Source organism: Lepidochelys kempii, chromosome 4 (genome assembly GCF_965140265.1).
Source record: "Lepidochelys kempii isolate rLepKem1 chromosome 4, rLepKem1.hap2, whole genome shotgun sequence".
NCBI lineage: Eukaryota > Metazoa > Chordata > Testudines > Cheloniidae > Lepidochelys > Lepidochelys kempii.
Window position 1 is genome coordinate 115,989,546 of NC_133259.1, and position 26,363 is coordinate 116,015,908.

General features: G+C 40.4%; 2 protein-coding genes across 3 annotated transcripts in view; both read right to left on the reverse strand.

The window, feature by feature from the left end:
• Window positions 1-14,972, reverse strand: part of LOC140910766 (RIMS-binding protein 3-like) — a 38,627-nt gene extending 23,655 nt beyond the window's left edge. Inside the window, exon 1 of the mRNA XM_073342552.1 lies at window positions 14,898-14,972. The gene's annotated coding sequence lies outside the window, so the exon portion shown is untranslated. The remainder of the gene's footprint in view (window positions 1-14,897) is intronic.
• A 142-nt stretch (window positions 14,973-15,114) lies between these two features.
• JAKMIP1 (janus kinase and microtubule interacting protein 1) overlaps window positions 15,115-26,363 on the reverse strand; it is a 316,238-nt gene continuing 304,989 nt past the window's right edge. The window contains exons 13-18 of one of the 2 annotated variants that reach the window (XM_073342539.1): window positions 22,439-22,487; window positions 21,240-21,370; window positions 19,780-20,025; window positions 18,223-18,646; window positions 15,630-15,733; window positions 15,115-15,199 (exon numbers count right to left, since the gene is read on the reverse strand). In XM_073342539.1, coding sequence (XP_073198640.1) covers window positions 15,693-15,733; window positions 18,223-18,646; window positions 19,780-20,025; window positions 21,240-21,370; window positions 22,439-22,487 — 891 coding nt within the window. In that variant the 3' untranslated portion in view covers window positions 15,115-15,199; window positions 15,630-15,692. The remainder of the gene's footprint in view (window positions 15,200-15,629; window positions 15,734-18,222; window positions 18,647-19,779; window positions 20,026-21,239; window positions 21,371-22,438; window positions 22,488-26,363) is intronic. The other variant, XM_073342540.1, reaches the window with a different exon arrangement.

The window sequence follows — 26,363 nt, forward strand, 5'->3', positions numbered from 1 at the left end:
ACTGTCATACACCATTGCAAACAGCAAAAGCCTGGTCTAGACAAAAGCTCCAAAGAGCACACAAATAGGCACAGAGGATCTTGGAAAGGAAAGAAAATTAGGAGATTTACAATAATCTTATTTAAACACAAAGTGCCACCCCATCTGCAACAGGGATCAAATGACAGTTTACTATGAATTGAATAATCAAATATTAATTCTGTTTGCTTTCTGTCTCAGTTAAAGCTACTTTTAGAGAGAAAAAAAGAAAGAACTCCATAGCTGTCCAAAAGTAATATGCTGGTAATGAACATCAGCTCTCTTTCTTTCTTTCAAAAATGGAAAGCGTTATCCTGCTGAATTTTAACAAAATAGTCTAGATCATTAATCAAACATGTGTGTTCTTTACATGAGTTTTTCATTATACAACTATATGGCTGGAAATCAAACACACTGAATGAGAATCCCCTGCCTAGACAACATCTGTTCCTTTCTTTTGACCATCTTCTTTCAAGGCGTTCTTCCGTAGCTAGGGCCAGTTGAGTCCTTGCCCGTTGAGTCCTTGCATATATGCCTCCCATTGCTATGTCCATACTGCATAATCTCTTCTATTTACCTAAAGAATAGTTTTTTTAGATCATGTCTGAATATTGCAGAGGGACAAAGAGTTTGATGATTCTCGGACAGAAAGTTTCGGGGGGCAGGAGAATCTAAACAGTGAGATGCAAAAAATCTCAGGAGAATATAGAGAGGCTACAAACAAACATGTAAAAAACCCATTTGTTCTAACATTTATGCAATATTTGCTTTTTAAAATGTGCAAATAGTCTATCTATAAGGGAAGCCAAAACAGAATATTTCTGGACATTAAAAGGGGCACATTGGTCCTTATCCAAAACCAAACTGATAGCATTATCCCAAAACACTGACCAAGGGAACACACACTATATTATAGAGTACACTACATAAATATCTGAAATAACTGTCACTTGATGTCTCAGTGTAAAATTTTCTCACCAGTGAAAATGACGGTATGAGAGCAGCTCAGGTATGTTTCTCCAAAGCATCTGCTACTACAGTTCCTGTCATAAATACAACTACCACAATACATGTAAGAGCCTCACTGCAAAACACACATTCCCTGGATGAGCAGGGGATTCACTGGAAAATTAGCAATGTTACAGTTTCAAGAGCACTAACAATGCATTATCGATATGGTGGATGGAATGGAACCCCGGATCACTAAATGTTTGCCTCACCAGCCCCCTACGTTCACATACTCTGCCTTCTAACCACCCTGCCTTCTGGGACTCCTTTATCTTCCTCCTCCAAGCACCTCTCAGACTCCCAGTTGGATCATTCCTCTCAGTTTGTCTCCCCTTATCGGCTCCAAAAACAGTCTCTGGACTTCTCACTTCTGCGCTGGGCCTCCTCATACTGCCAAGCCTAAACCTCTAGAATCTCTCTCTAATGTATCCGCAGTTATGTTCCCTACCACTGGAATTCCTACCTAGATTTTCTTCGTTCGCCACAGGCTTCTTATGTGAAATCTAGACTGTGGTGGGTTGCACTCACCTTTGAGAGTGCCCCCCCGGGTCTGGGCATGGTGTTGCCATTCTCTTCAGCTCACAGCACCCCATACAGCTTTCAGCCTACCTCCGAGGATCTTCTGTGGCTCAGCCCTCTGGCTGGGTCACACAGTTCAACCCCCTTCCAGGGAACAACTAACTCAAACAGAATAAGCTCCTGGCCCTTCAAATAATTTAATCAGCAGGGTTCCTCCTGCAACGATTGTGGCCATCAGTAGGCTCTAACCTAGCCTCTTTGGCTGTGGCCTAGGAAGCATCTCTCTTCACTCCATGGGCCCCAGTCAGGCACTGCCTTGCTATCAGCAGACAGCTCCTTTTATTTTGGCCTGCAGGGCTTTGATTGGCTATTCCTGAGCCCCAGCCCTTCTAGTTGCTGGAGGACCAGATGTCAATGATTCCCAAAATGGCTTCTCCCAAGATGCTTTTCTAGGCAAGCCTGAAGATCTAAAAGTACTTGCTGTTCTTTTCCTCTCAGAAATCTGTTTCCTGGGGCAGGGTATAGCAAAGCAGTGGGACCCTCCAGCAGCGGGTCATGAAGACCTGGTACACCCTGTCCTATAGATTATAACATTGTTCTTTGTAGGAGACACCCAAACAGTCTTATGTGGGACTCAGGCCAGAACTCCATCCAAGGAGGAGTCCAAAAGCACTGAGAAAGTGATTCTCACAGCTTCTGAAGAGGGTGTGGGGTACATTTTGTTCCATTGCACTTTGGGGAAATGGAAGATAAGCTCCACAGGGAGCTATATTTCCATTTTCACTGCAATGGAAACCTAATGATTGCAAACAGGATGGGATCTGTGGACTTTCCTGCTGGATGCCTGGGACATTGCTCTATCTGGCAAGAGGTCTCAATGAAGATAGGTAAGGAGTAGATACAAAATGGGTTTTCAGGAAGGGTTGGGGCTAAAGGCTCACTCCTCCATTCCCTCAGCTCCGGGATTTGTGGAGTCATTTGGATTATTTATTCTTATTATTCATTTTATGTTGGGCACTCAACTCAAGGACACAGCATAAACATTTAGAGATTGATGCCACACAGAGAGGATGCAGATATTACAAGTATAAATGCAAAGTCAAATGTAGGGCACAGGGCAACCAATTCCATAAATGAGAGCACCATCAAGTCAGCCCTATCTGTTCACAGGAGCATTTAGCTCATTATCATGAGGAGGACTGCAGTCAAGCCCTTGTCCGGCTATACTGAAAGAAGGACATGAGACACTGATATGGATTTAATCAGGCCACATCTTTAACACTAGAGGTCTGGGACTACCTGGCAGATAAAAGTGTACAGTGCAGGCAATTCCATGTTCATTCAAATAATAACCCAGGGCTTCCATCAGTTCCCTTTCATTTTCCATCCAGGTCCACCAGCCAACCCATGGCTTGGACCTTAGCATCCACCCCTCCCCCATCATAGGAGAGTTAAGGTGGCTAAAAGAAAGTGGGGTTGGGTCTCTGCTGTACCATTCATAGGTGCCCCACCTCCCCCCCCACCCCAACACACTTGTTTCATTTCTTTAACCAGCACCTCCTTTATCAGGCCATTTATCTGGTCACTGGATGCCTTCCCCATGGAGTACCTGCACTGGACATCCGCCCCACACTTACAAAATAAGTTGTGACATGCAGCCTAACCACTTTTTCTCCTCACCATAATAGGTCCTCCCTGATACCCGCTGTGGAGAAGGTGAAAAAACTACACTCCAGAAAGCCAATATGGTGGTGAGGGAAAAATTCCTTCCCAGCCCCCTCACAAACGAGTGTCTATGCCCACAGCAAGTCCTAACCTAACCTGATATTCACACCTCGGGATGAGGGAGGGTGGGTGCTGCCTTGCCTGCTGCATGGAGAAAGGGCTTCCAACGCCAGGGCTTGCACCTTTTAAAGCCTTTCCAGGCGGTGAGCGAGCACTGCAAAGCTGAGCATCACCCTCCTTTTTGCAGCAGCTTCTGACCTCCTCCCCCCGGCCCACTGTTTCAGGTGCAGTGTGGTCAATTTCCTTAGACTTGTCAATTCTCTCTCCTAGCCTTTTTCAACCTGCCTTCTTGAAAGGAAGTGGGTGTACAGAGGGCTTAAGATTTACTATACTTAGCATATAACCTCATGTGAATTCATTTGTGGCCTCCACTTGCACTTACACTGGAGTAAAACCGCCTTGCAAAGGCTTTAGTAGGAAGTGACAACTGTTTGAGAAAGACTGAAGCTGAGCAAAACTCCAGATACAAGAAACAGCTGCCACTAAATTGCTTATTTGATGCTGAATCAGCACATGGAAGCAGTACGTGCTCTCACTGATCAGCGCGGGTGGGGTTGTCTCCTGACACAGCAATTTAGCAGAAGCAGCAGAAGCTATTTTAATTTAGAGCAATTCAGTGGGTGAGTTTCCAAGTGATCTGAGGCTGATCAGCCACTCTTCCTTATGGCAACTAATTAAAAAACAACCAGCATAGGATCATATTTACTTAGAGCTATAAAGTAGCCATCTCCAATAACTACATTTCAGATGTACATGATTAAACAGAAATCAAACTTCGCTATTCTTAATGCCCAGAGAAACCAGCCATCTGAACAAAACTGGGAAAGAGAAAATGACACAGAAAACCTGGTGAAAAGAGAGAGGCCAAAATGATCAAAAACGTACAGGATTGAATGCTAGACAGGGATGACTCACTGTCTATTTTTTTTACAGACTAAGCCCCTACAGTTTCCTTGGCTGGTCTCCATCTGGTCATGCTGCAGTGTCATTTTTGCAGCAGTGCAACACATGATGTTTCCAATGCAAAGTGTTTTTTAGACACTCAATGTTACCCATCCTGCTTTTCATCCTTAAGGAAGTACGCCTTTCCTCTCCAGCCACCAGCCAGAAGGACTGCAATTCTCACACACTCCTTCCTGCTTCTACATACACATGGATTCTGTAGAAGTTTAAGGGAATAGATACCAGTGATGCTCAATTCACAGAACTATGCTGATAACACAATGGTCCAACTGTGAATATTTTTCAGGCTAAAGCAGTGCTGTCCATTGCAAGCACTTATCTACCTTATGACATTATCTGCAATAGAAATTCTGTAAGAGGGGGCTGGTAACATGCTAGAATTGCTTGCTCAGTAACGGGAAACAGATTTCAGTCTTCATTGCCCCACTGGTATGTTATAGTGGAGTTATTCTGAGGTCTCTCCTCTGATCCTAAGCAATCAAATAACCTCGCCATACCTGACAGAAAAGATAAGAATAGAAAAGACTACTGAAAATATGAGTTCCTGCCCTCAGATTAGTTCTATGAGAAACACGGCATTAGCCAATGACCATATACATCCCAAGTATTAAGATAACAGTTTCCCCTCAGATAAAAAAGGAAGTTCCATAAAGATATTGATCCATCAGCCATAATTCCAAATCCCAGGTAGAAGTCTCCAGATTAAAAATTAAGTATAGAAATAAAGTAAAATTTTCATAGGTACCCAAGTCACTTAGGACCTAAACCACATTTTCAAAAGTGGCTTAGAAACTAATTGAAAGGCAATAGGACTTTGGTGCCTAAGTCACTTTTGAAAATAGAATATTAGGCATTTTGGAAAATTTTACCATAGGCCATTTGTCGATCTATGTTTATCTGATTTGTGTAGAGGGCCCTTTCGCTACAAAGTACTAGCACCTCCAAGTATATCTTGTGAAGGGAAAATAGGACTCAGTATGTATGTTTTACATAAACATGCACAGAATTATGGAATAGGATCTCCTTGACTGAAAAGTGAAAGCTGTTTTCTCAGACTCCAACAGAATCATTTCTAAGTGGTCCAATGTAATCTAATATTTTGCATTTAGAATTCAGCAATTTCATTGCAACAAAACACAATTTTCTGTGTAATAGTGTTGCAAATTATCTCTCACAAGACTTCACAGCTTTGCTGTCCATAACAGAATTGTAAAGTCAAATAAAAAAATGACAAAGGCAGAGAGAGAATTTACGAGATATATGTCAGACAAAACACATATTTTAGACTAGGATTTGAAAGGAGATGGAAAATCTGAGCAGTGAAAGGATACAGGATTGCTGCTCCAGATAACAAGAGCTGCAGGAGAGAAGGTTCTCATACCAACGGACACAAGCTTATGTGGCCAGCTCTTGGGAAATAAGAAAGGGAAGGAGTTAAAAGAGACAGAAGGCCTGTAGGATGGCCAGGCGTGAGTCTATGGAGGATTTTAAAATCAAAGAGGGCATTTTAGAACTGAAATGAATGAGCCGTCAGGTGAAGTTTTCTGAGCTTGCACTGAAAGTCTAAGTTGTCTGAAGTCACTCTTAATGTGATCATGCGTCTTTGCATGTCTGAGAAGGGGAAGGAGGAGGTGTTTTGCATCTTTTAGAAAGCCAGTCCCACCAAAGGCCATAGAAAAGGAAGATTCATGTACTAAACAAATCTAAATGTCATAGTATTTACATTATTTATGTTTTTATTTTCATATGCATCCTTCTGCTGGTTATTTAATTAATATCTGTATATAATGTTGGGGTCAGAAAGAAACTTCCCCAGTGTGCAGATTATTCCACTGTAGAGTTTCTTGAACCATTCTGTGAAGCATCTGGCAATAGCTACTGCAGTGACAGGACATAGGCTAGATGGGCCATGGTCTGAGCCAGTATGGTAATTCCTATGTTCCTATAGTTGACACATGGAAAGCATGACATGGATATCTCTCCTCCCAAACCCGAAGAAAATCTCTGTTTTAAGAAGTGGCCCCCAATATGAAAACCATTAATCTAACAGACTTTTCTTTTATTCTAATCTATTTTATGTTTTTAAAAATATTTCTGCTCCAGTAAAATGTCTCATATTTTACAGAAGCAATGACCACCTGCCTCGATGGAAGAATATGGACCCAAAACAGAGCAAAAACTTACCTGCACCCAATACCTTTTCCTGCCACCCACCTGAGACAACTAAATGTAAGTCTGAACCTGCGGGAAAAGAGTCTTTTGTTCCAAAAATTAAGAAAGCTGCTTGGTGAACCTGAGCAACTCATAAGTGAGAGACAAACAAAGTGCAACATATGTGTTAAATGTAATAATGCACACCCCATATGGATGGAATAGCTAAGTTGCCCTCTGGTTTGAAAGAAATTGAACAGATTGCTTAGAAATATGTAAACCCCATTTCCGTAGTGCAAGGAAGCAAACTCCATCCAGATGGAGAACATAAAAAGTATCAACTGGCACATTTTACTCACAGAAGGTCTTTTCTCTACTGATCACTCAGTTTACAAGGGGGTTCTATTGTGGCCAGGTCCCCCGTGCAGACAGAGTGGTAAAGAGCACCATTTGTCATTCACTCATTCAAAACACAGCACATTTAAAGGCTTCCCCAATAAGGGATTGATATCACCTGAGAGGGGGGGGAAAAAGCCTTTCTCAATATGTCATCATCATCATGGCAAATACCAAAGGGACATAAGCCTCATTGCAGATGGAGCACCAGCTAGGTCCTTAAGGTGGTCTGGCTGGATATTCAGTTTATGTGCCACTGAAACTTTTGGCAACCATATGCACACTGGCTGTGTAGCAGCATTTCTTGGTAAACATGCTTCAGAATTCATTGGTCTCCCATCCTTATGTGTCCATACCAAAAAAGCTTCCAAAACTGAACCAGTGCTGAGGGAGGTGGTTGCTGGATTTGGCTTTGAATATCCCCATTCTTGATCATGTCCAGCCACTACTATTGAGCAGCTGATGAAGATGATGAGAATCAAAAGCATCATTCTGGTGCTTTTCAGCCTTCCTCAGTTCCAGGTTTCACTTCCATACAACATAGTCGGTATAACCATGGTTCTATAGATCTGCAGCTTCATAGCAAGTTTAATGTCACAACGTCCCCACTGAGGCTGCTGAACGGCCCCAAACATGGTAACACCTGCTGATACATGAGTGCTCACATCTTTCAATTATCCTCCAGCACTGCCTATGACACTGCCCAAGTATTTGACAATTGCCACTTGTTTGTTGTCCCACTGAGACAGGTTAACGCTGAGCTGGTTGTAATCTGGAGCTGGACACTGCTTAAGCGTAATGACTAAGGACTTAGTTTTATCTGGATTAATAACAAGACCATAACTGCTCCTTCTTGCCTGACCAAATTGGCCATCAGCAGCAGTGATTCACCAAATGGAGCCAATAAGACAATGTCATCGGTTCTCCAAGCAAATGGTGGTCAAGTGAACACCATCCAAATGTGCATTTGTTTAAAAACTACAATCCTTACAGCTTCCCATTAACTCCAACATTTGGTTGAGAGTTACATTTTCTTTGTGAATTGGGAGTCAATTCCAGAGCCTCTTGATGGTTCACAGTACAAGCCTTTCCAGCAGTGCTATTGCTTAATGAGTTTTTAAGAAAAACAAACCCTCAGTTTCAATAAGTCAAACCCTGGTGTCCTTGCTCAGGTGGCTTTACTACGTGTGACACTTCAATGGAAGCTTCCCTTAATAAGGAGACCGAATGCTTGGCCCAATATGAATCCGTGACTGAGTTAAATCATTTAGGGGGAAGATTTTCAAAGGCAGAAAGGGCAGTTAGGCACCCAGCTCCCATGAAAAGTTAATGAGATCTGGGCACTTAGCTCCTCTGTAACATTTTTAATACTATAAAATTATTTCTCTGTAATTGAAGCCTGAAGAGGCATTTTCTTATGTTTATTAATATTTATCGCTTGTATTACTGAGTCAGATGGATGTCTCCTGGCTGTTTTTTTTTCTTGTAACATGGTTTTCTTTAGCCTGGAAACTTAATACTATGCAGGTCCAGCCTTTTAGATGAGAACTGCTATACAAGAACAGCTGTGGCTGAGTGACAGAATTAGACAAAATGCTTCCTGTCTGACTGGGCCATGTAACACAGCCCTTTACTTTCCATTACTCTTTGAGTTAAACTAGTGACATAGGGCTATGGGGCAGGGCCTAAATTGATACATAAGGACTACCGTTCTTCAAGGTGGTGGGTGCCCTCAAGTCCTTCAGCTTCAATAATTCTAAAATATCAGGGATCCCACTGTTTCAGGAAAGGAAGAGAAGCAAGAGTCAAGAAAGTGAAAATGAACAAAGCACCAATAACATTACTCACAGCTCTGGAGTCTACGTAAGAATGTTCAATCTAATAACAAAAGCGCTCAAACAGTGACACACTGGAACTGATACCCGTAAATTGTGCACGAGCTATGATTACTATGGTGTCCCACTACCACAGTATCATGGGTAAGCCCAACAGGCACACTGCACTTGGTTGCACAATATGCTCCTCCAAAAGGTCAGGAAACAAAGAGATTAAATGATAGAGAAGGGGAAGGTAGGGAGAAGGTATGGAGGATATTATGCATACCCAATGTAAAGCACATTGATGGAAATGGGATTCTTTGCACTGATATCAAGGGGCACTGCCTCAGTCTCCTGGTTATGTTATTCAGTTAAGTGATTTTGTGAGAATTAAAAGGAACAAGCCCCTAAGTTTCCAGGGGGTGTGAGGAGAGACAGAAAACAGAAGTATTATGGCCTTGGTTTAACAGAGAACATAGAAACAGGCACAATCTGATGTTTAGCATAGAATTCAAGTCTAGTTCTCCATGTCCAATATGTAAATTATATGGAGGAGATTATGTGACCTCTTTTCTGATTAGAGTTGGTTTGGGGAACAAAATCTGAATTTCTTTATATTCAAAAGGGTTAGTATCTACCATCAACACAAATTACCACTGCATAATAATAATAGTACAATTACTTTATTTACAAAGTGCCTCACTTCCAAGGCACGCAGGGAGTTGCACAAGCAATTTAAATATAGTCCTTTTAAAATAGAAAGGAAAGAGCTTCTCCCTCACTGGAGAATTTTGATATCTTTTTCATTTACTGCCATTATCTGAGGTGACCAATTCTTTTATTCATGGCGGAGCAATTTATGAAACTGAAGGCTGTGTTTGTCAGTGTTATTATTCTCTGCTCAGCACCCAGCAGTCATTGCCATTGTGGACAGTCACGCTCATCCTCTGCAGACACATATTCTTCTGGCAATTTGTAGGAATAGGCGAGATTATTTTTATTCTGACTTCCCTCCCCCTGCCTAGGCGCCACCAAAGAAGTGTATCAACCAGCTTCATTCTCTTTTTAATAGCTGCTTATTCAATTAAGCAGCATGGGAATTAAGGGAATTAGGAGGAGGACACAAAGCAGGCCTATTGACCCCAATATGAAAAAAAAACCATATGCTTAAACAGCCTCATAGAGAGAGGAAGGTACTTAACTACAGAAGGGATTTCACAACAGGTCAGGCTTAATCTTTCATGTATTTGACTATGTCCCTTTATACATTGTTCTTCTGCCTTCTGCAGCAGAGATATTTAATATTATGTGAGAGGAAATATGTACTCAGCTCTCAGATAAACAGTGAGTTTGTCTTCTCCTTGCTCATGGTCTCATGAGTATTAGTGCAGTTGTTAGACCTGACAGATGCCTATTGCCTGACCTGTATGTGCACATAATCTCTGACTTCCTGGACATGAAGAGAACCTCTCTCAGGTATGTATAATTGAAGGCCTCTACATACATAAATGAGATTTTCCTTTGTGTTTCACATAACTGTAAGACATTTACCAATCGGCACCTGAATACCTACAACAAAACCAATGCAGCTCATTAGTGTCAAAATAAAGGCAGAAACATATGGTTAATGGGAACCAAAAGGACAAGGGCAAACCCATTAGTCCTCAGGCAAACCTCACAAAAGGAGCCAGTTCCCAAATAATAGAAAACATAGGGATGAAAAGCTGATAACAAATACAAACAACCAGAAAACGAGGGAAAAGGGATCATACCCAGGAGAGGAGGAGTGCAAGAGAACTGTAAAGATGGCAGAGATGTACAGAACTCAGCCACACAGCAGCCCCCTATTCAACACTTCTTCCTATACAGCAAATCATATAAGAGGAAAGAAAAATAGCAATAGCCTCAAGCAAAGCTCCAATCACAAAGAGACAGACAGCACTGGTGTCATCCAGCTGCTGCCCCACCTCTGGATTTTTGAAGCCTGCTCACCAGAAGGGACTGCCTGCAACTAGCTGTAAGTGCAGGTGGGGGCTACTCAGAGATGTAGTCCTAAACCCAGAAATGGGAAAGCAGAGAGTTTAGGATAGTGGACAGCAATAAAAGCTAGCAAAGTCCTGCCTTTCTTGTTGCTTTGCAGGTAGAGTGGCTGGTTGGAAACATGGGAGAAAGAATTTATTGTGGTTCTCAGGTTCTGAGAAGTATTACAAAAAAGTGAGAATGTGCTTACGGGGCTTCCCACCTGAAGCAGCTTTTACCAGCCAGTCATGAATGTGCTGCATCACATTGTGAGGCCTGGGCCTTTCAGATGCTCTTGCTATTGTCTAAATAAAATTAGTAAAAACCCAAGGAAGGTGGAGGCATGACAATCTCTGTATTGTAATATAATTTTCAAGCAACAAGAGTAGGACTTCTGTCAGTCCCTCCATCCATGTTTTTATACCATGCCCATCACTACTGTGTTTGGGTACCTATTTCTGTTCTTGTGAGAACAGGAAACCAAGAGTCTTTGTTTGCTTTTATCTGTTGATGTTAAGCGGGGAATCACTTGTCCAAATCAGATGCATAACCTACCACACAGGTGATCTAATCTGAGGTAATTGATGATGCTGATTAATTGTTACAAGTAATGAGTAGAAGGGAACATTTAATATATTGAGATTTGGGGGCAGATTCATCCGTACACTGGCTGCTTTGAGCCATTTCTGTTTTAACCGACTGAGTAAGCCAGACTTACAGCTGATTTGCATCACCAGAGTGGCACAAAGTTGCTAAAACATAACGGTGAATCTGACCCATCATCTATCATATGATACTCTGGTTTGCCACTGGATTGTTATAAACTGTTTTGTCCAGAAGTTATAACTTTTTATCTCTTCAGCATTTGTTTTATAACCCTGAATTCTGTAAGGAGTGAACATATCATTTTGCTTGAATTATGGGTGTAGAAGGGTTAACAAAAGTCCTCTAGTGATTAACTATCTGAGTTTGAATTTTCCCAGGTAGATTTAATCCTGGACAGCAAAGGTGCAGAGCGTAAGGTATAAAAACACGTGGTAAAAAAAATAATGAGAAGGACACATGGACCCAGTCATTCATTATTGAGAATGCTGATTCATAGCTGCAAAAATACTCCTGTCTTGTGGAAGTAGAGAGGCCTAAGAGAGGAATGTCTCGCTATGTCCCTTGTTAGTTTGATTGGGTTTAAACATAGGTCTTCTAAGGCTATGTCTACACTACGAGCTAAGTGTGTGATTCCCAGCTCACATACACATACTCACCATAACTCTCATTGAGTTAAGGCTGGTCTTCACTATGGGGAGATCAGCGCTGCTGCAATTGATGCAGCAGGGATGGATTTAGTGGGTCTAGTGAAGACCCGCTAAATCGACGGCAGAGCACTCTCCGGTCGACTCCGGTACCCTACCTCTCTGAGAAGAGTAAGGGAAGTTGACTGGAGAGCATCTCCCATCGATGCAGCGCAGTGAAGACACCCGGGTAAGTCCACCTAAACTACGTCGACTTCAGCTACATTATTCACGTAGCTGGAGTAGCATAACGTAGGTCGACTTACCCCCATAGTGAAGACAAGCCCATAGTGTGAGTATAAATAGCAGTGTAGCTGTGGTAGCACAGGCAGCAGCAGTGACAACACAGCTGGACAGTGCCGAGTATGTACCCACCAGCTTCAGGTGGGTTTGTACTTGGCATGGTTAAGCTGTGCCGCCATTGCCCATGTTATCATGGCTACACTATTTCTACTTGCACTAGCTCAAGGAGAGTTAGTGTGAGTATCAATATGGGAGCTGGGAATCTCAGGGTTAGCTCAGAGGGTAGACATAGCCTAAAAGGCACTCGTTCTCTCCTCATGCCCCCCTTCTTTTTTCCCTTTGCATTTGCAAGTAGGAAAGGGGGCCACACAAAGAGCTCTGCCCCTGGTGTTTATAACAAGCCTACACTTGTACCAGAAGGCAACAACCTTACACACAATGTACTTCACCATGCAAAGACATCCAGGATCAAGGCTGCAGAAAGGACAATGGTAATCTTCCTAGCACAATATTATGAGCCAGAGCTTCTGAAACAGTCCGTTTTCCATTCTAGCACCTTCTGTCATCCTATTTATTCCCCTGGAGAAGAAGTCTCAACAGAAATGGACTAAAATCAAAGCTACCAGCTGGCTGACCTGATGAGACTGTAGATGTACAAAGAGAGGTAGGCGTTTCTTGATTTAATCAGGCCTTTAGCAAAAGGACTGCACTGTAGAAATCTTGCTGCACACTTCATCTGGCTTCAATAAGTGGCTTTAATGCTAGTCAGCTTAAGGCCTAAACGAAAAAGCTATCTCTAAGAAGAAATTAAGTCAGTGTCTTTCTACAGCAGGAGTGATGTCCACTAGATACATATGCTTTCTTAAGGACAGAAGAAATATGTTGTATGTACCTTAAATATAGGGGTCCAAATTCTCCTTGTACTTATACTGATGCTAATCAAGAGTAACCTCACTAACTCAGTTTCTTCACAGACCTGATGGACTCAGAGGAAGATTGACCCCTGGTTTTCTTATGCAAATTACATGATACAAAATACAAGATATGCAGGACATGAGGACATAATATAGTCCTTAGTTATAGTGGAATTTAATATCCATTTTATGGGAACTCAAAATCTGCAAGTGAACCGCAGTGGATGCTGGCATAACCCACCACTTTTGTAATGAAAGCCACGAGTTTTGCCAACTTATCTCCTTTCAAAGGTTCTCCAGATCCTCCCCCTTCCCTAGTGGAGATTCCTTGACTCCCAAAGGGCTACACAGACATGTGTGTTCCTTTGGGAATCTCTTGAATGTCCTGGAATTAATGACACTACAACTGGAACTTTATTATTTATGGGAAAGCTATTTCATGTCTTTTTTAGAGGTTTCTAAAATGTTATTGATAATCATTTCAGTTTTCACTTTCAAACCTGTACACTAAGGAAGCCTGGAGTTACAGGTGGTGAGGTATGAAAAATTGTGTGAATAATATTTTTAAAACAATTCTAAGATAGTTGTTTTGAAAAATATGTGGGATATGCAGAATGCATGATGGTGTGGTATATGGGTTTTATTGGCATTCTTTTACAATGACCTTCATAACTCATTTATGGCCTCTCAAGATAGTGTTGTGTCTTTTTAAATTCATAGCCAAAAAAAAAAAAAAAGAATTGGACAGGAAGGGAATAGGATAGGATTTAGGCATGAGCTTTTTAGTGAAACTGAGAGTCAAAGAGGGAGAAAGCATCTTTAGAGATATTATTGTTTTTCTTGTTCTAATAAAGTTTCTTGTTCAGTGTTGGAAGAAAGTGAATGCTTTTTTACCATTCTCACATGACAATGCTTATCAACACTTTATTCATCAGATCACCATATACTTCATATTATATTTATTCTCTATTGATTTTTTAAAAGAGTTTGCCCTTAAGATTAAATGCTTTGGCTTTAAGACTGGGAATCTCAAGTGTAAAAAATAATGAAATCTGGGCAAATATTGCAAAAATATGCTCATGAACACTCATTTCAAAAGGTACTATCAACCCTATTTATTTGTTTTCTGTGAACTTTTGCAAGAATTTGGGTGGGAAATGAAAGTCTTGTGAATCTGTCGGCAGCTTCATGCTAAAAGTATTTGTGTGGCTGTCAAGTTTCCTTCCCCACTCTGAACTCTAGGATACAGATGTGGGGACCTGCATGAAAGACCCCCTAAGCTTATTCTTACCAGCTTAGATTAAAACTTCCCCAAGGTACAAACTATTTTACCTTTTGCCCTTGGACCTCATGCTGCCACCACCAACTGTGTTAAACAAAGAACAGGGAAAGAGCCCACTTGGAGACGTCTTCCCCCCAAAAATATCCCCCCAAGCACTACACCCCCTTTCCTGGGGAAGACGTGATAAAAATCCTCACCAATTTGCATAGGCGAACACAGACCCAAACCCTTGGATCTTGAGAACAATGAAAAAGCAATCAGGTTCTTAAAAGAAGAATTTTAATTGAAGAAAAAGTAAAAGAATCACCTCTGTAATCAGGATGGTGAATACCTTACAGGGTAATTAGATTCAAAACATAGAGATTCCCTCTAGGCAAAACCTTAAGTTACAAAAAGACACAAAAACAGGAATATACATCCCATTCAGCACAGCTATTTTACCAGCCATTTAAACAAAACAGAAATCTAATGCATATCTAGCTAGATTACTTACTAAGTTCTAAGACTCCATTCCTTTTCTGTTCCCGGCAAAAGCATCACACACACAGACAGACCCTTTGTTTTCCCTCCACTCCAGCTTTGAAAGTAACTTGTCTCCTCATTGGTCATTTTGCTCAGGTGCCAGCGAGGTTATCCTAGCTTCTCAACCCTTTACAGGTGAAAGGGTTTTGCCTCTGGCTGGAGGGATTTTATAGTTCTGAATGCAGAAAGGTGTTTACCCTTCTCTTTATATTTATGACAGTGGCCATATCGGAATCCATTTTCCTTCCATTCATAAATGTTTTGATCATCCAGCTGGAGCAGAAATAATATCATTTGATTAAGGTAACCACTCACAGGCCACAATTAACAAATAGAGAATCGCTAAAGACTTAAATAATGGGAAAGCAATCCATGGCCACATGTTCATGTAACATGTTTATTATTTACCCAGTTCTGATTTTACTAAAATTGTTCACACAGAATAAAGGGCTACAGTCATCAATGTATTCTTTATGAACAGTTTGCCAAGCCCTAGTGGTAAACCCAGAGTCCCAGAGGGCCTCAACTTGGCAGGACACCAATATATGGACCATCTGGCCTGTGATTGGCACAGTTTGGAGCTAGCTTCTATACATAATGAATTATTATATTTAAAGAACTTGAAGGACATGGTTTGTTGATGTAATACATCCTCTAGTCTTTATCCACATATATAGGTACAAACTGACCTATCATTTCTCACCTGAAAACTCTGTTGGGTGCCGTGCAGGAGACGGATGGAGGGGAAGATTAAAGAAGTAAAACTTCAGGTGAACTGCCTTTTCTTATGTTGTTGAATACAGCAATCTATGGAGGTTACCATTAAAAAGTTGGCATTTTCCCAGCGCAGTATCTAAAATTCTACATTTGTCCATTACACTGACAAGAAAGCTAACTTATAACTGTTAGCCAATAGTAACTAATGGCAACCACTGTATTTGCACTTATTTTTGTATTTAGAAATAATATACTTGCTATATACATTTTTAATATGTAGGGATTATTAATATTTAATTGAAGTCCACTGTGTCTAAAAAGACACAATCTTGCATTTGTTTAATTAATCCATTTGCTTTATTTGATAATTCTCTTTTACACTATAGTAGTGGTGTTCAAAGGAAATGTTTATCAGAATCTATTACACCATATATCCTGGTGCACATATGCAAAACATACTCCGGTAAGTAACCCTATTCACACAGGTATTCCCACGGATTATTCACAAGTTTGGCCCCATCATCCCATTATAGGGCCTATCGTCTTATATGTTAACATGTTTAATATACCAGGGTTTGGCCTACAGGCTAAATTTATGAGTAAACATCCATCTCCTAGCTGATATCAGGAAGGCAAAGCTTCAATAAAAATGACTATTAATGTACTTTATCATTTTACCAGTACAAATATTGCCATTTTTTAAATATACACGTTTTTCATATTGGAAGCTTGTTAGCATTAAGCAAGGTAGTTTGACATTTTATTTACTATGTGTTTGTGTCTATAGAATTGTTGGCTAAGCTAAGAGATGCCATAGTGCTATTCTGACCATCAGCAGCAGGAGCCTGAGTTTTGGAGCGCCAAAGGGGATCTTATCTGTCTGGAGAGTATGCTGAGATATTGTTCTGCTTTTCCCTTGGGAGCTGGTCTGTATTTATTATAGAAGGTGCCGAACAAGGATCAGTTTCATTATTGTCATGTGTAATTGCACCCTTACCGTCCCAAGCAAAAACCAGATGTTTCCCCATGAAAATACAGCCCTTGTACATATGCGTTAAAGCGTCCTCACAACAAGTCAATGCCATGCATTTCTGATCTTTAATGGGCAGAATAATGGGCAAAATAGTCACCTGCTGGGCCAAAAGAATGATCAACCAGCTCAGAAAGGAGGAGTATGTAACTGATACATGCCAAAATGGGTACTTCACTGATAAAAAAAAAATAAAAATCCTGTTTTAAAAAGTACAGAATGATGGTTCCTTTACATCTCCTGAACTGGCTACACAATAGAGAATTTCTGGGATTATACTGAATTATACTGGGAACTCAGTATAATCCAAGGCTCCAGTGGCTTTGGCATTTTTACCACCATGTTCATGGTTTAAGCTGCTAAAAAAATGGTAAACTGGTGACAGTACTGGTGGGAATGTTTTCCTAAAATTCACTTGTGCAGACATCTAATACAGTTTTATGTAATTTTAAAAGTTATTCCTTGTGAAATAAAGCTTTCTAAATGGTAATTAAAACTCTTAGAGCCACTCCACTGAATCACTTAATCCTTCTTCTTGAAGCACTATGACTACCCTGTATCGCCCTATATATCCTATATTGCCTTTTTAATCTCATCTATTCGCATGTCCATGTCAAACTCTGACTCTGAGAACCAACAGCCTCCATCACTGACTGATTTGTGGGGTTTTCTGCTTTTTTGCATCTCTTCCAGGTGCTATCCACAACTAAGAATAGAGGACAAGAGAAAAACGCTACACTGCAGGGATCATACAACAGGCTAACCTTAATGTGTGGATGAAGACATCACTTAGACCAGATTGTGACTTCCTTTAGTCACGTTGATAAAAAGTTACTCTCACCAGTACTCATATTTCAGTCAACGGGACTACCTGAGTGAGCGAATTTTCCAATATGAGTAAGGGGTGTCCAGTCTGGTCCTTAGGAAACAACTTAAACTGTCATTAAGTGATATTTTTCAGATCCTAAACCCTATAGGAATACACTGCTTTATCATTCAGCTAAACAGAAAAATGTATAATTTAAGATACACTGACAAAAAACGAATCTGCTTTTCATAGAACCTATGTCCATTATATATTTCCTTGAATTCCAAAGGAAACAGTCATTAAACAAAGACTTTCCTGTAGTACTTCACATTGTATATTGAAGCAAAGGGCTATAAATAAATGTGAAACTGACTTAATTGATTTTCACAATCCAAACTGAGAAAATGAAAAATAGTAAACTAACAGCAGAAAGAAAATTGGAAGGTAAATTAGATGTTGAAAATTCTGTAGGTTTGGATGGTTTGCGGTCTTATTAGCAGAAGTGGTGAAAAAATGGAAGAAAAATGTTGGTAAAATGTTATTCAATTTGTTGTAAAAATTTTGTTTCCAATACATTTTCTAGCCACCTCTAGTTATTAAAAACATTGGTCAGAGAATCTGCTTGCTTAAAATAGATTATTTGAAAGTTGGCACGTTCCCTTAGTCTGTCTCACAGAGAGCAGACAGAAAAGATTAATATATTTATAACAATGGGAAAATCACATGGTTAAGGCTTTTTACCTTGTTTTATTTCTGAGGCTTTTACTCTTTCCAGTGCAGCTGATTTCTCCCCAGTAGGATTTTGACCTTTATTACTTGCTGACAACACATCTGACAAATAGCTTTTTGCTGTGGTAGCTGAGGTTGAGCCATCTGGTTTTTCTCCCGAGATCCATGTGTTATTCATAATGACATTTTTCTTTCTCCTTCCCTGGAGAACAGCACCTGCATGCTGATTTCCTGTATGACTGTGGAATACATCACCAAGTTTAGACAACTGGTCCCTCCCATCTATGAGATGGAAAGAGCTCCTATCTGAAAGTTTCAGTGAATTGTTCATTTTTGACACTACCGACTGGGAGGTCACATCTTGGGCTGGATGACAGACAGAGGACAAATTGCAGTCCGCCTTCAGTTTTGAATTGGAAGAGGCAAATGAAGGTATCTGAAGAGGACAGAGGAGAAGAATATGTAACTTTTGAATGTTCGCAACCACAAAAAAGGCGTATATCAAGATATAGTAAAACAGACCACGTGATTCTGTGCATAACGACTGCTGTCAGCAGTACTTTTCCATTTTATGAGCTGTACAGTATGTCTGTTATGCTTTCATTGGAATTTAACTCTTAAGCTCCTGCACTAGCAGGGAAATGACTAGATGATCAAAAAGTTCTTTGCTTTTTGCCATCTCTAAGATCTATAGTTCTTTGATGATAATGGTAACATCATTAGTCCTTTATATACATGATTTACTGTAGTATAGATTACCAGGAAGCAGGGGCTGAGTGGCACAAATATATGGCTGTCTAGATGGTTCTGTTTGTTAATACATTATCAGAATAATACTTCTGTTACTGTGTTATTAGTATAAGGAGCAGTTTCTTGTCTTAAAACATACATCATTTGGAACATGCTTGACTCTTTAAGTGGCTACTGTGATAAAATAGAGAATGTGGTTTTGGTTGGTTTGTTTCAGTTATTTCTTTTCAGGTCATCATGAAAATTCAACAACGTCATGTTGCAAGATCTGGCATGGATGTTTTTTAATCTAGCAGTCTCTCATCTTCTTTGTACAGTTAAAGGGTGGCTGTATTGCCTTGAAGTGGATAAAATCTCCTGCTTGTTTAGTACAGCAGCAGTCACAAATGCAATTGATTAGCTCTGTCCTTAACAGAATTCCTGCAGTTAATGGAAATTACTCCGAAGAGCTTCAGGGCACAGGAATAATTGGATCATTAAAAAAAAGGGAAGAAAGAAAAAGGCAGATCAGAAGCTACATTTTGGTTAGGTTTTGCTGATTTCTGTTTGTTACCATCCTGGAATTTCCAAAGCTGATTTTACTGAGAACTGCAAGGGTGAAAAGAAACCTCAGATTTTTTTTCACATTCTCTAGGAGCAACTACCAATTCTTAAACAAAAGGTAAGAAGATTCATAATGAAATACACTGTGTGTTTATCTTCCTCAGATTGTCCTAACTACTAATAAAGAGGTTATTTAAATATTTATGTGATCCATGAAGTGACAGCTAAGAATAATTGATCTCATTAAATTAATAACTATGAAAGTGATTTATTGACCTGGTAATTACTGTGATGGTTTTGTCTAAGCTCTCGATGCAAGGCTATGATCTTCTCTAGGCATGTTAATTTTAAAGGAGAAGTAGTACACTTGTTCTGAGTTGTGTGAGCACAGCAGATGTCATCTGACTTCTGTAGAAAGCTTGCAGGAATTGGCCTCGCCTTCTCATTCACTTCAGCCTGGTAGGTCCCATGGTTATTTGGCAATCCATTGACCTGTGAAGTGTCTCCAGCAGTATGCAGTAACTGCAACCAAGAATGCTGTTATTAGGAATTCAGGTTAGAAAAAGTTTCTCATAGGAATGGTTTGTTTTTGGATCAACAGTAGTCACTATATTAAACATGTTGCAGGAACATTTATAAAAACAATTTTGCAGAATCCACATTCACAAAAATCAAGAAGGATAATATGTTAATTTTACTTCGAACATTTTTAAGTACCCTGGAAGCAACCTTTTGTCAATCTAAAGTGGAAATGTCTCTTACCATAGTGGCACCTTAGAGACTAACCAATTTATTTGAGCATAAGCTTTCATGAGCTACAGCTCACTTCATCGGATGCTGTAACTCACGAAAGCTTATGCTCAAATAAATTGGTTAGTCTCTAAGGTGCCACAAGTACTCCTTTTCTTTTTGCGAATACAGACTAACACAGCTGTTACTCTGAAATCTTACCATAGTGTATGCTTGACTCTAGATAGCTCCTAGAAATCTCTCTCACTGCCCCACTTTCAATCCCAAAATAAAAAAGCTAAGTGAAAATATCAATAGCTCTCCTACCAAACAAATGAAAACCCCCGACCTACTTTTGTGCAGAGATCTTGGATCACTTGATGCTATTTCTCATTCTAGGGCCTAATTTTGGCCTAACGATTGATGGGCACCCAATAATTAGGGCCTAATAGTTAATGGGAGTCTTTTCTTTTGATTTTCAATGGGGGTTAACTCAAACTGTTAATGAGTTAGGTCTTGTCTTCACTACTGTGCTACATCAGCGCAACTGCCTCAATGCTTGTCTTCACCAGATGCGCTATGTTAATGGGAGAGTGCTCTCCCATCAATGTAATTACTCCACCTCAACAAGAAGCAGAAACTATGTCAATGGGAGAGTGTCTCCTGACGATGTAACATGGTGTAGACATTGCTTTAAGTCGATAGAATTTACGTCACTCGGGGGGGGGGTTCACACCTCTGAGTGACGTAAAAGTTACATCAATTTAAGCGGTAGTATAGACAAGCCCTTAATTGTTAAAATTAAATTTACGAACAAGACTAGTATGGAGACAGTGAGGTAAGCCAGAGAAGGCTTCAGGAAGTCACAGCAGGTCTGCCTAATACTCACATACATCATTAGAATGCTGACAGGCCATAAGGGATGGAGAGATTACAAAGGGCAGTATTCAAACATTCTAGGGCATGAAGAGATTGGTTCTAAAATTAGTGGATCAGAATTTACTCACAACAGGAAGCACAGTTTGAGGCATCTCTGGTGACAGATGAAAGTCAGCAGTAGCGGTGCAGGTTCTAGAATGCAATGACCCACTCAGATGCAAATCACTGTCTTCCCCAGTAGGCATAAGAGTCTGTGAAGCTACCAGAAAAACACAGCATCAAATCATCAAAAGCTTACCATACATTTAGTTTCCTACACTCTACATAAAAATCCACTTGGCATTTGGTTAAAGTGATGAAATGTCCTTTTTACAAGTATCTGTTTCTCAGTACCAGCTCTGTTTTGTGTCTCAGGATACTGAGGGCTCCAGGAGTCAAAGTACTGAAACTCAGTAGTGAGGTATATAACCATGAGCATTACTGAACAAGAATGCTCTAGATGTTTATCTTTACAATACTAACTAAATTCCCAAAGTATACACTGGGTTACATTTAAAACCTTGGATGAGTTTCTGGGGACAGGCTCTACTTTAATTGTTCTGAAATCCTGGTCAAGAACCTGGGGGGGGGGGGGGGGGAAGAGCAGGAGATATTCCTAGTGCATTACAGACAGCACTGAGAATTTTGTTCCCAAAATGTGCCTCAACCCTACCACAAGTCATTTCCCTATCTTACTCTCAGGGTACATGTGCTTCCTCCTCAAAGTTACATGTTGAATTTTCAGATAATTTCTTCTATTAATTAATTTTTGCCCCTTTATTTTTTCAATAATTAATTCCACCTTTCCAAACTCCCTTTGGAATGAGTTTAGTCTTCCTCTATAGTTTCTACAGACTATGCCAAATGGGAGGGGTGTAGGAGAAGCATCTGCTGGAATAGTTAAAAGAAATTGCCATTCCACCAGTAAGGTCACACATTGGTAAGACCTAAAAAGCACCCACATTTTTTTAAACCTTCACATGTTTGGAGAAGAAAGAGTTAATGCTTCTGGACAATTTTCACTGCACATTTTGTCTGAAGCTAGGAGGCAACACTTACCAGGAAAATAAAAGACCATCAAGTAGTTTAGGAAAATACTTTAACAATTGATTATGGATGCTACTCTACTAAGAATTTTTTTTTGCTCTAGACAACTGTTTTCCCGCTTATATATTGAAGCAAAAACTGTTGCAAGACATCTATAGTGTATTATGTGTGAGGTCAGAAAACAATTTCCAAACTACCTAAGCTACAAACAATTTTCTTTTAAAATAAAAATGATACTAACCTCGTCTGTGTGCTGTCTTCTCAGGCATTGCAAATTGCGGGGATTGTCTCTGCAAGAACAGACGTTAAAACAATTATTGATCAGAACTGCTTATCTGAATCAAATATGACATCCAAGAGGGCACTCGGTCCAGCACCTTTTTAATATATATGTTATTTTGTATCCCGCTATTTTCAATCATCTTTTTGAAGGTTAATGATAGCATGCCTCGCCCAATGGATTTGCCCTCTTGTATTTGAAAAAAAAAAGTCTTCTCTATTCCTTCCCCTTCTCCCCCTAGGCTTTCTAATAGAACAAAAGTCATCTTTGTCTGCTCCTGTGGTGTCATAACTAGAGGCCTGATCCTGTGACAAATCTTGGACCTTAAAAAGGGAGTCAAAGGGACTCATCCCCTTCCAGGAGTGATCAGCACTTGATAGGAACAGGCTTCAGAGCTGAACCAGAACTAACCTCCAAGATCCAGACCAACTCTCCTCCCTAAATGCTCGGTAAATTCAGATTCTGACCATTTATGCGGAGATTTTTTTTATTATGGGGTTTTAGAAAGTCATTTCAAGCCTATTTTCTTCAAGTTTGATACACATGACAGTAGGAGATAAAGCAGTATTTATACAAATATAGACCAGATTCCATTGTTCCACCCAAGAGGCCTCAGAAAAAGTTGTCCTAATATGATGGAGGAAGCAGTTCTACTGTTCTGTTCATCATTTAGCCCCTGTCCTACAAATCAAAGTGCTCACTCAGTTGGAGAAGTTCTATACCTGGTTCTTCCTTTCTTTAAAGCTTCAGGAAAATGTATAAAAACCAATGTGTCCCATGAAAGCTGAAAAACGCTGGCCTGCATTGTCTCCGGAGCAGCTCCAGAAAGGAAATGTGATTCATTCACAATTCCTCCAGAGCTCCAGGTTTGTAGGAAGGAGACAGAAGAGGGGGGAGTACATTGCATTGGCTCATTGCCTGCTTCAGCACAGAGGTTGGAGAGGTGGAGCCATGGCTATGCCCACTCCTTACCCACTTGAAGTATTGAATCTGCAGCCTCTAATGTCCCCTCTATGCCTGGACTCAAGAAAAGATCCAGGCGGATCCTGCATAGCTACATGTGTATTTGTGTAGATGGGCAGGGGATGATGGAGGCCATGTTAAACTGTCTTAGTCCCCTGCACTGCCATGCAAGTCAGTCACAGGTTAGCAATCTGAAGCAAAAGTGAGATATAAACAGTTCCCATTCATGCCAGGTGAATCTGGTGTTCTTACCATTTAAACTATTACTATTTATCCTGAAGGCTCAGAGGTTGATTTTCACTGAGATCCAGCCCAGATTAGAACATTATCTCCAACTCTGGTCACATTGTCTCCTTGTCCTCCAAATTCTCCCTCAGAACTTGATCTCAGGAAATTTGGAAAATACACAATAGAGGTGGTGCCCCTGACAGCATTGTTATGGTCCAGAACAGAATGGAATGGAGTAGGGAGGAATGATACGTAATGATCAGGGCACACTGACATATTCTTTATTGGGAAGGGTTTATTTATTAATTATCCTTATTATTATTATTGTGCAAGGCACGTTACAAGCAGGTAGGAAGAAAAGCTGTTTAGAAGAAAGATCTTCCAATCTAAACAAGCCACACTCAAAGAAAGGACAGACAAATTGGATGCAACAATTGACCGCATTATTAATTATTATTATTATTATTAATTTGTATTACCATAGAACCGAGGTAACCCGAACATGGACCAAGATCCCATTGTGCTAGGCGCTGTACAAACACAGAACAAAAAGACAGTCCCTGCCCCAAAAAGCTTATAATCTAAGTAACCATTAGTTACATACTTTCTATTTTTTAAAACCTCATCATTAGATTTTCAGTTGTCTAATTAATTACTGTTATGGATCCATAAGTCCAGTGCTCTTGAATTGCTCTGGAACAGTCCCTGGCAGGACCCATTCAGTGTGTCAATCCCCTTATAGTCACACTCTTTCACTGGGGTAAGCCCCTTGGCTTCACTGCCTCCTGGGTCCAAACTTCGGAGCCTTCAGCACCCCTGCTTTATGCCATGAGCGCCCTTCTGTAAGTCCACCTGAGTCAGGAACCTGAGGGAGACTAACACACCCAAAGGGAGCAATGCACCCCCAACTTACTTAAACTGGGGTGACACTCAGTCAGTGTTGTAAAAGCAGGAGGGTTTATTAGATGTCTGGAACCCAGCATAGGAAGTCCTTAGTTAACATAGAAAACAGAAAGTGACAGCAAAGAGCATCTGGGTCAGTCCTGAGCCAAGAGTCCTCTCTGACCCCTCTATAGTCCCAGTCCAGAAGCTTCTCCTCCCCTCCAACAGCCCACAATGAACAACCCTAAGGGACCCCTCCTTACTCCTTTGTTCTTGTTCCTGGAAAACAAGGTCACCTGGCCACCCTCCTTAGCCCTTTGTTCTCCAGCTGGTCACTCCAGCTGACTTCCTGCAGAGAGTGGGCCATCCATGGTCGTTAGTTGCCAGGTACCAAATGTCCTGACAAACGGAGTGGCCATTGTCTTTTTCAGGCTCTCCATGGGCATGGGCCAGGGCCCAAACCCCAGACAGCCAGGCGTCAGTCACATTTGGATCTCTGCAAAGAGTAAACAATCTTCTCCTCCCCCGCTCCCAACCTAGTTAACTATGCAGCTCATAGGGGAAACTGAGCCACACACAGTATTCATACAAAATATTATGCAGAATTCCCACTCCATCACAATTACCATTACTATAAGGAGGTCTTCAGGAGTTTTGGAAGAATTCACAGTGAGACCATGTTTAGAAATAAACTAGTTATTTCTCCGCCTGCCTAGCTCTTCCTGTTTATATTAGACACAAACGTACATTAAAAGTGCCCCAAACAACATATGCTCCTCTAACACAACTTACAGAAGTGACGAAAGGTCTCTTGCACAGGCCTTTATTTTTGACCATACTGAAAGACATTCTAGAGATGAACAATAGCTGAAATTAATCTTACAGTTTAGTTGTAGCTTCTAAGCAAGTAAATTAATGATAGCAAACAATACTGCATGTGGTGCATTGTTTTGAAGTGAGGAAAGCCTTCCAGCACAATTTAAACTGAAGCTGCCCATCTTATTGGACTTAGACCATGATCCTAGAGGTGTTCCTTCCCTTAAGCTTATTAGTTCAATTTGTATCCTGGCATTAGTGGAAAGCCTGGTATATAAACAAGGATACTGAAGGTTAACTTAGGAAAATACAACCTCATTAGTCAACTGAATTTGCTGTGTCACTGAAAACTGGTTCAAATATATAATGTTGGGCTGTAAAACTAACCAATCGAGGAAATTCAGAGTGATGTCTGCTAACCTGTGCTTAACTCACGCTAGATCTTCGGTTGGTGTGAATCAGCAAAACTCCTTTGAAGTCACTGGAGAATGCTGATTTAGACCAGTTGAGGATCTAGCCAGCACTATTAACTCAAAGTCGCATCTTCGAGGTTGTTCGTTTTATATCATATAACCTTAATGTTGTTAACAATTTTTCATATGTAATTTAGTTGAAAGGGTTTTTATTGCAAAGAAAACATTTTTTCTAAATAAACAGTCTAAATAAATTCATACTTAATGGAATGGCCACCAGCCAGTTCGGCCCTGATTCAGCACAACACTTAAGCACGTGGTTAACTTTAAGCATTTGAGTAGCCCTATTGATGTGCATAAGCCCCTTGCTGCATTGGGAACTGTACTAACTCAAATGAAGTGGAGAATCAAAACTAGCACTTTAAAAAGAGATCTTAAATAGATTTTCTTTCTGTTATAATTTTTAAGTCTGATATCTCCTGACACAAAGAGTTCGTGGGCCTCATATAAAGGTTCTTGAAGTCAATGGAAAGATTCCCATAGACTTCGATGGGTTTCCAGGACAGCCCTATATCATTGCAAAA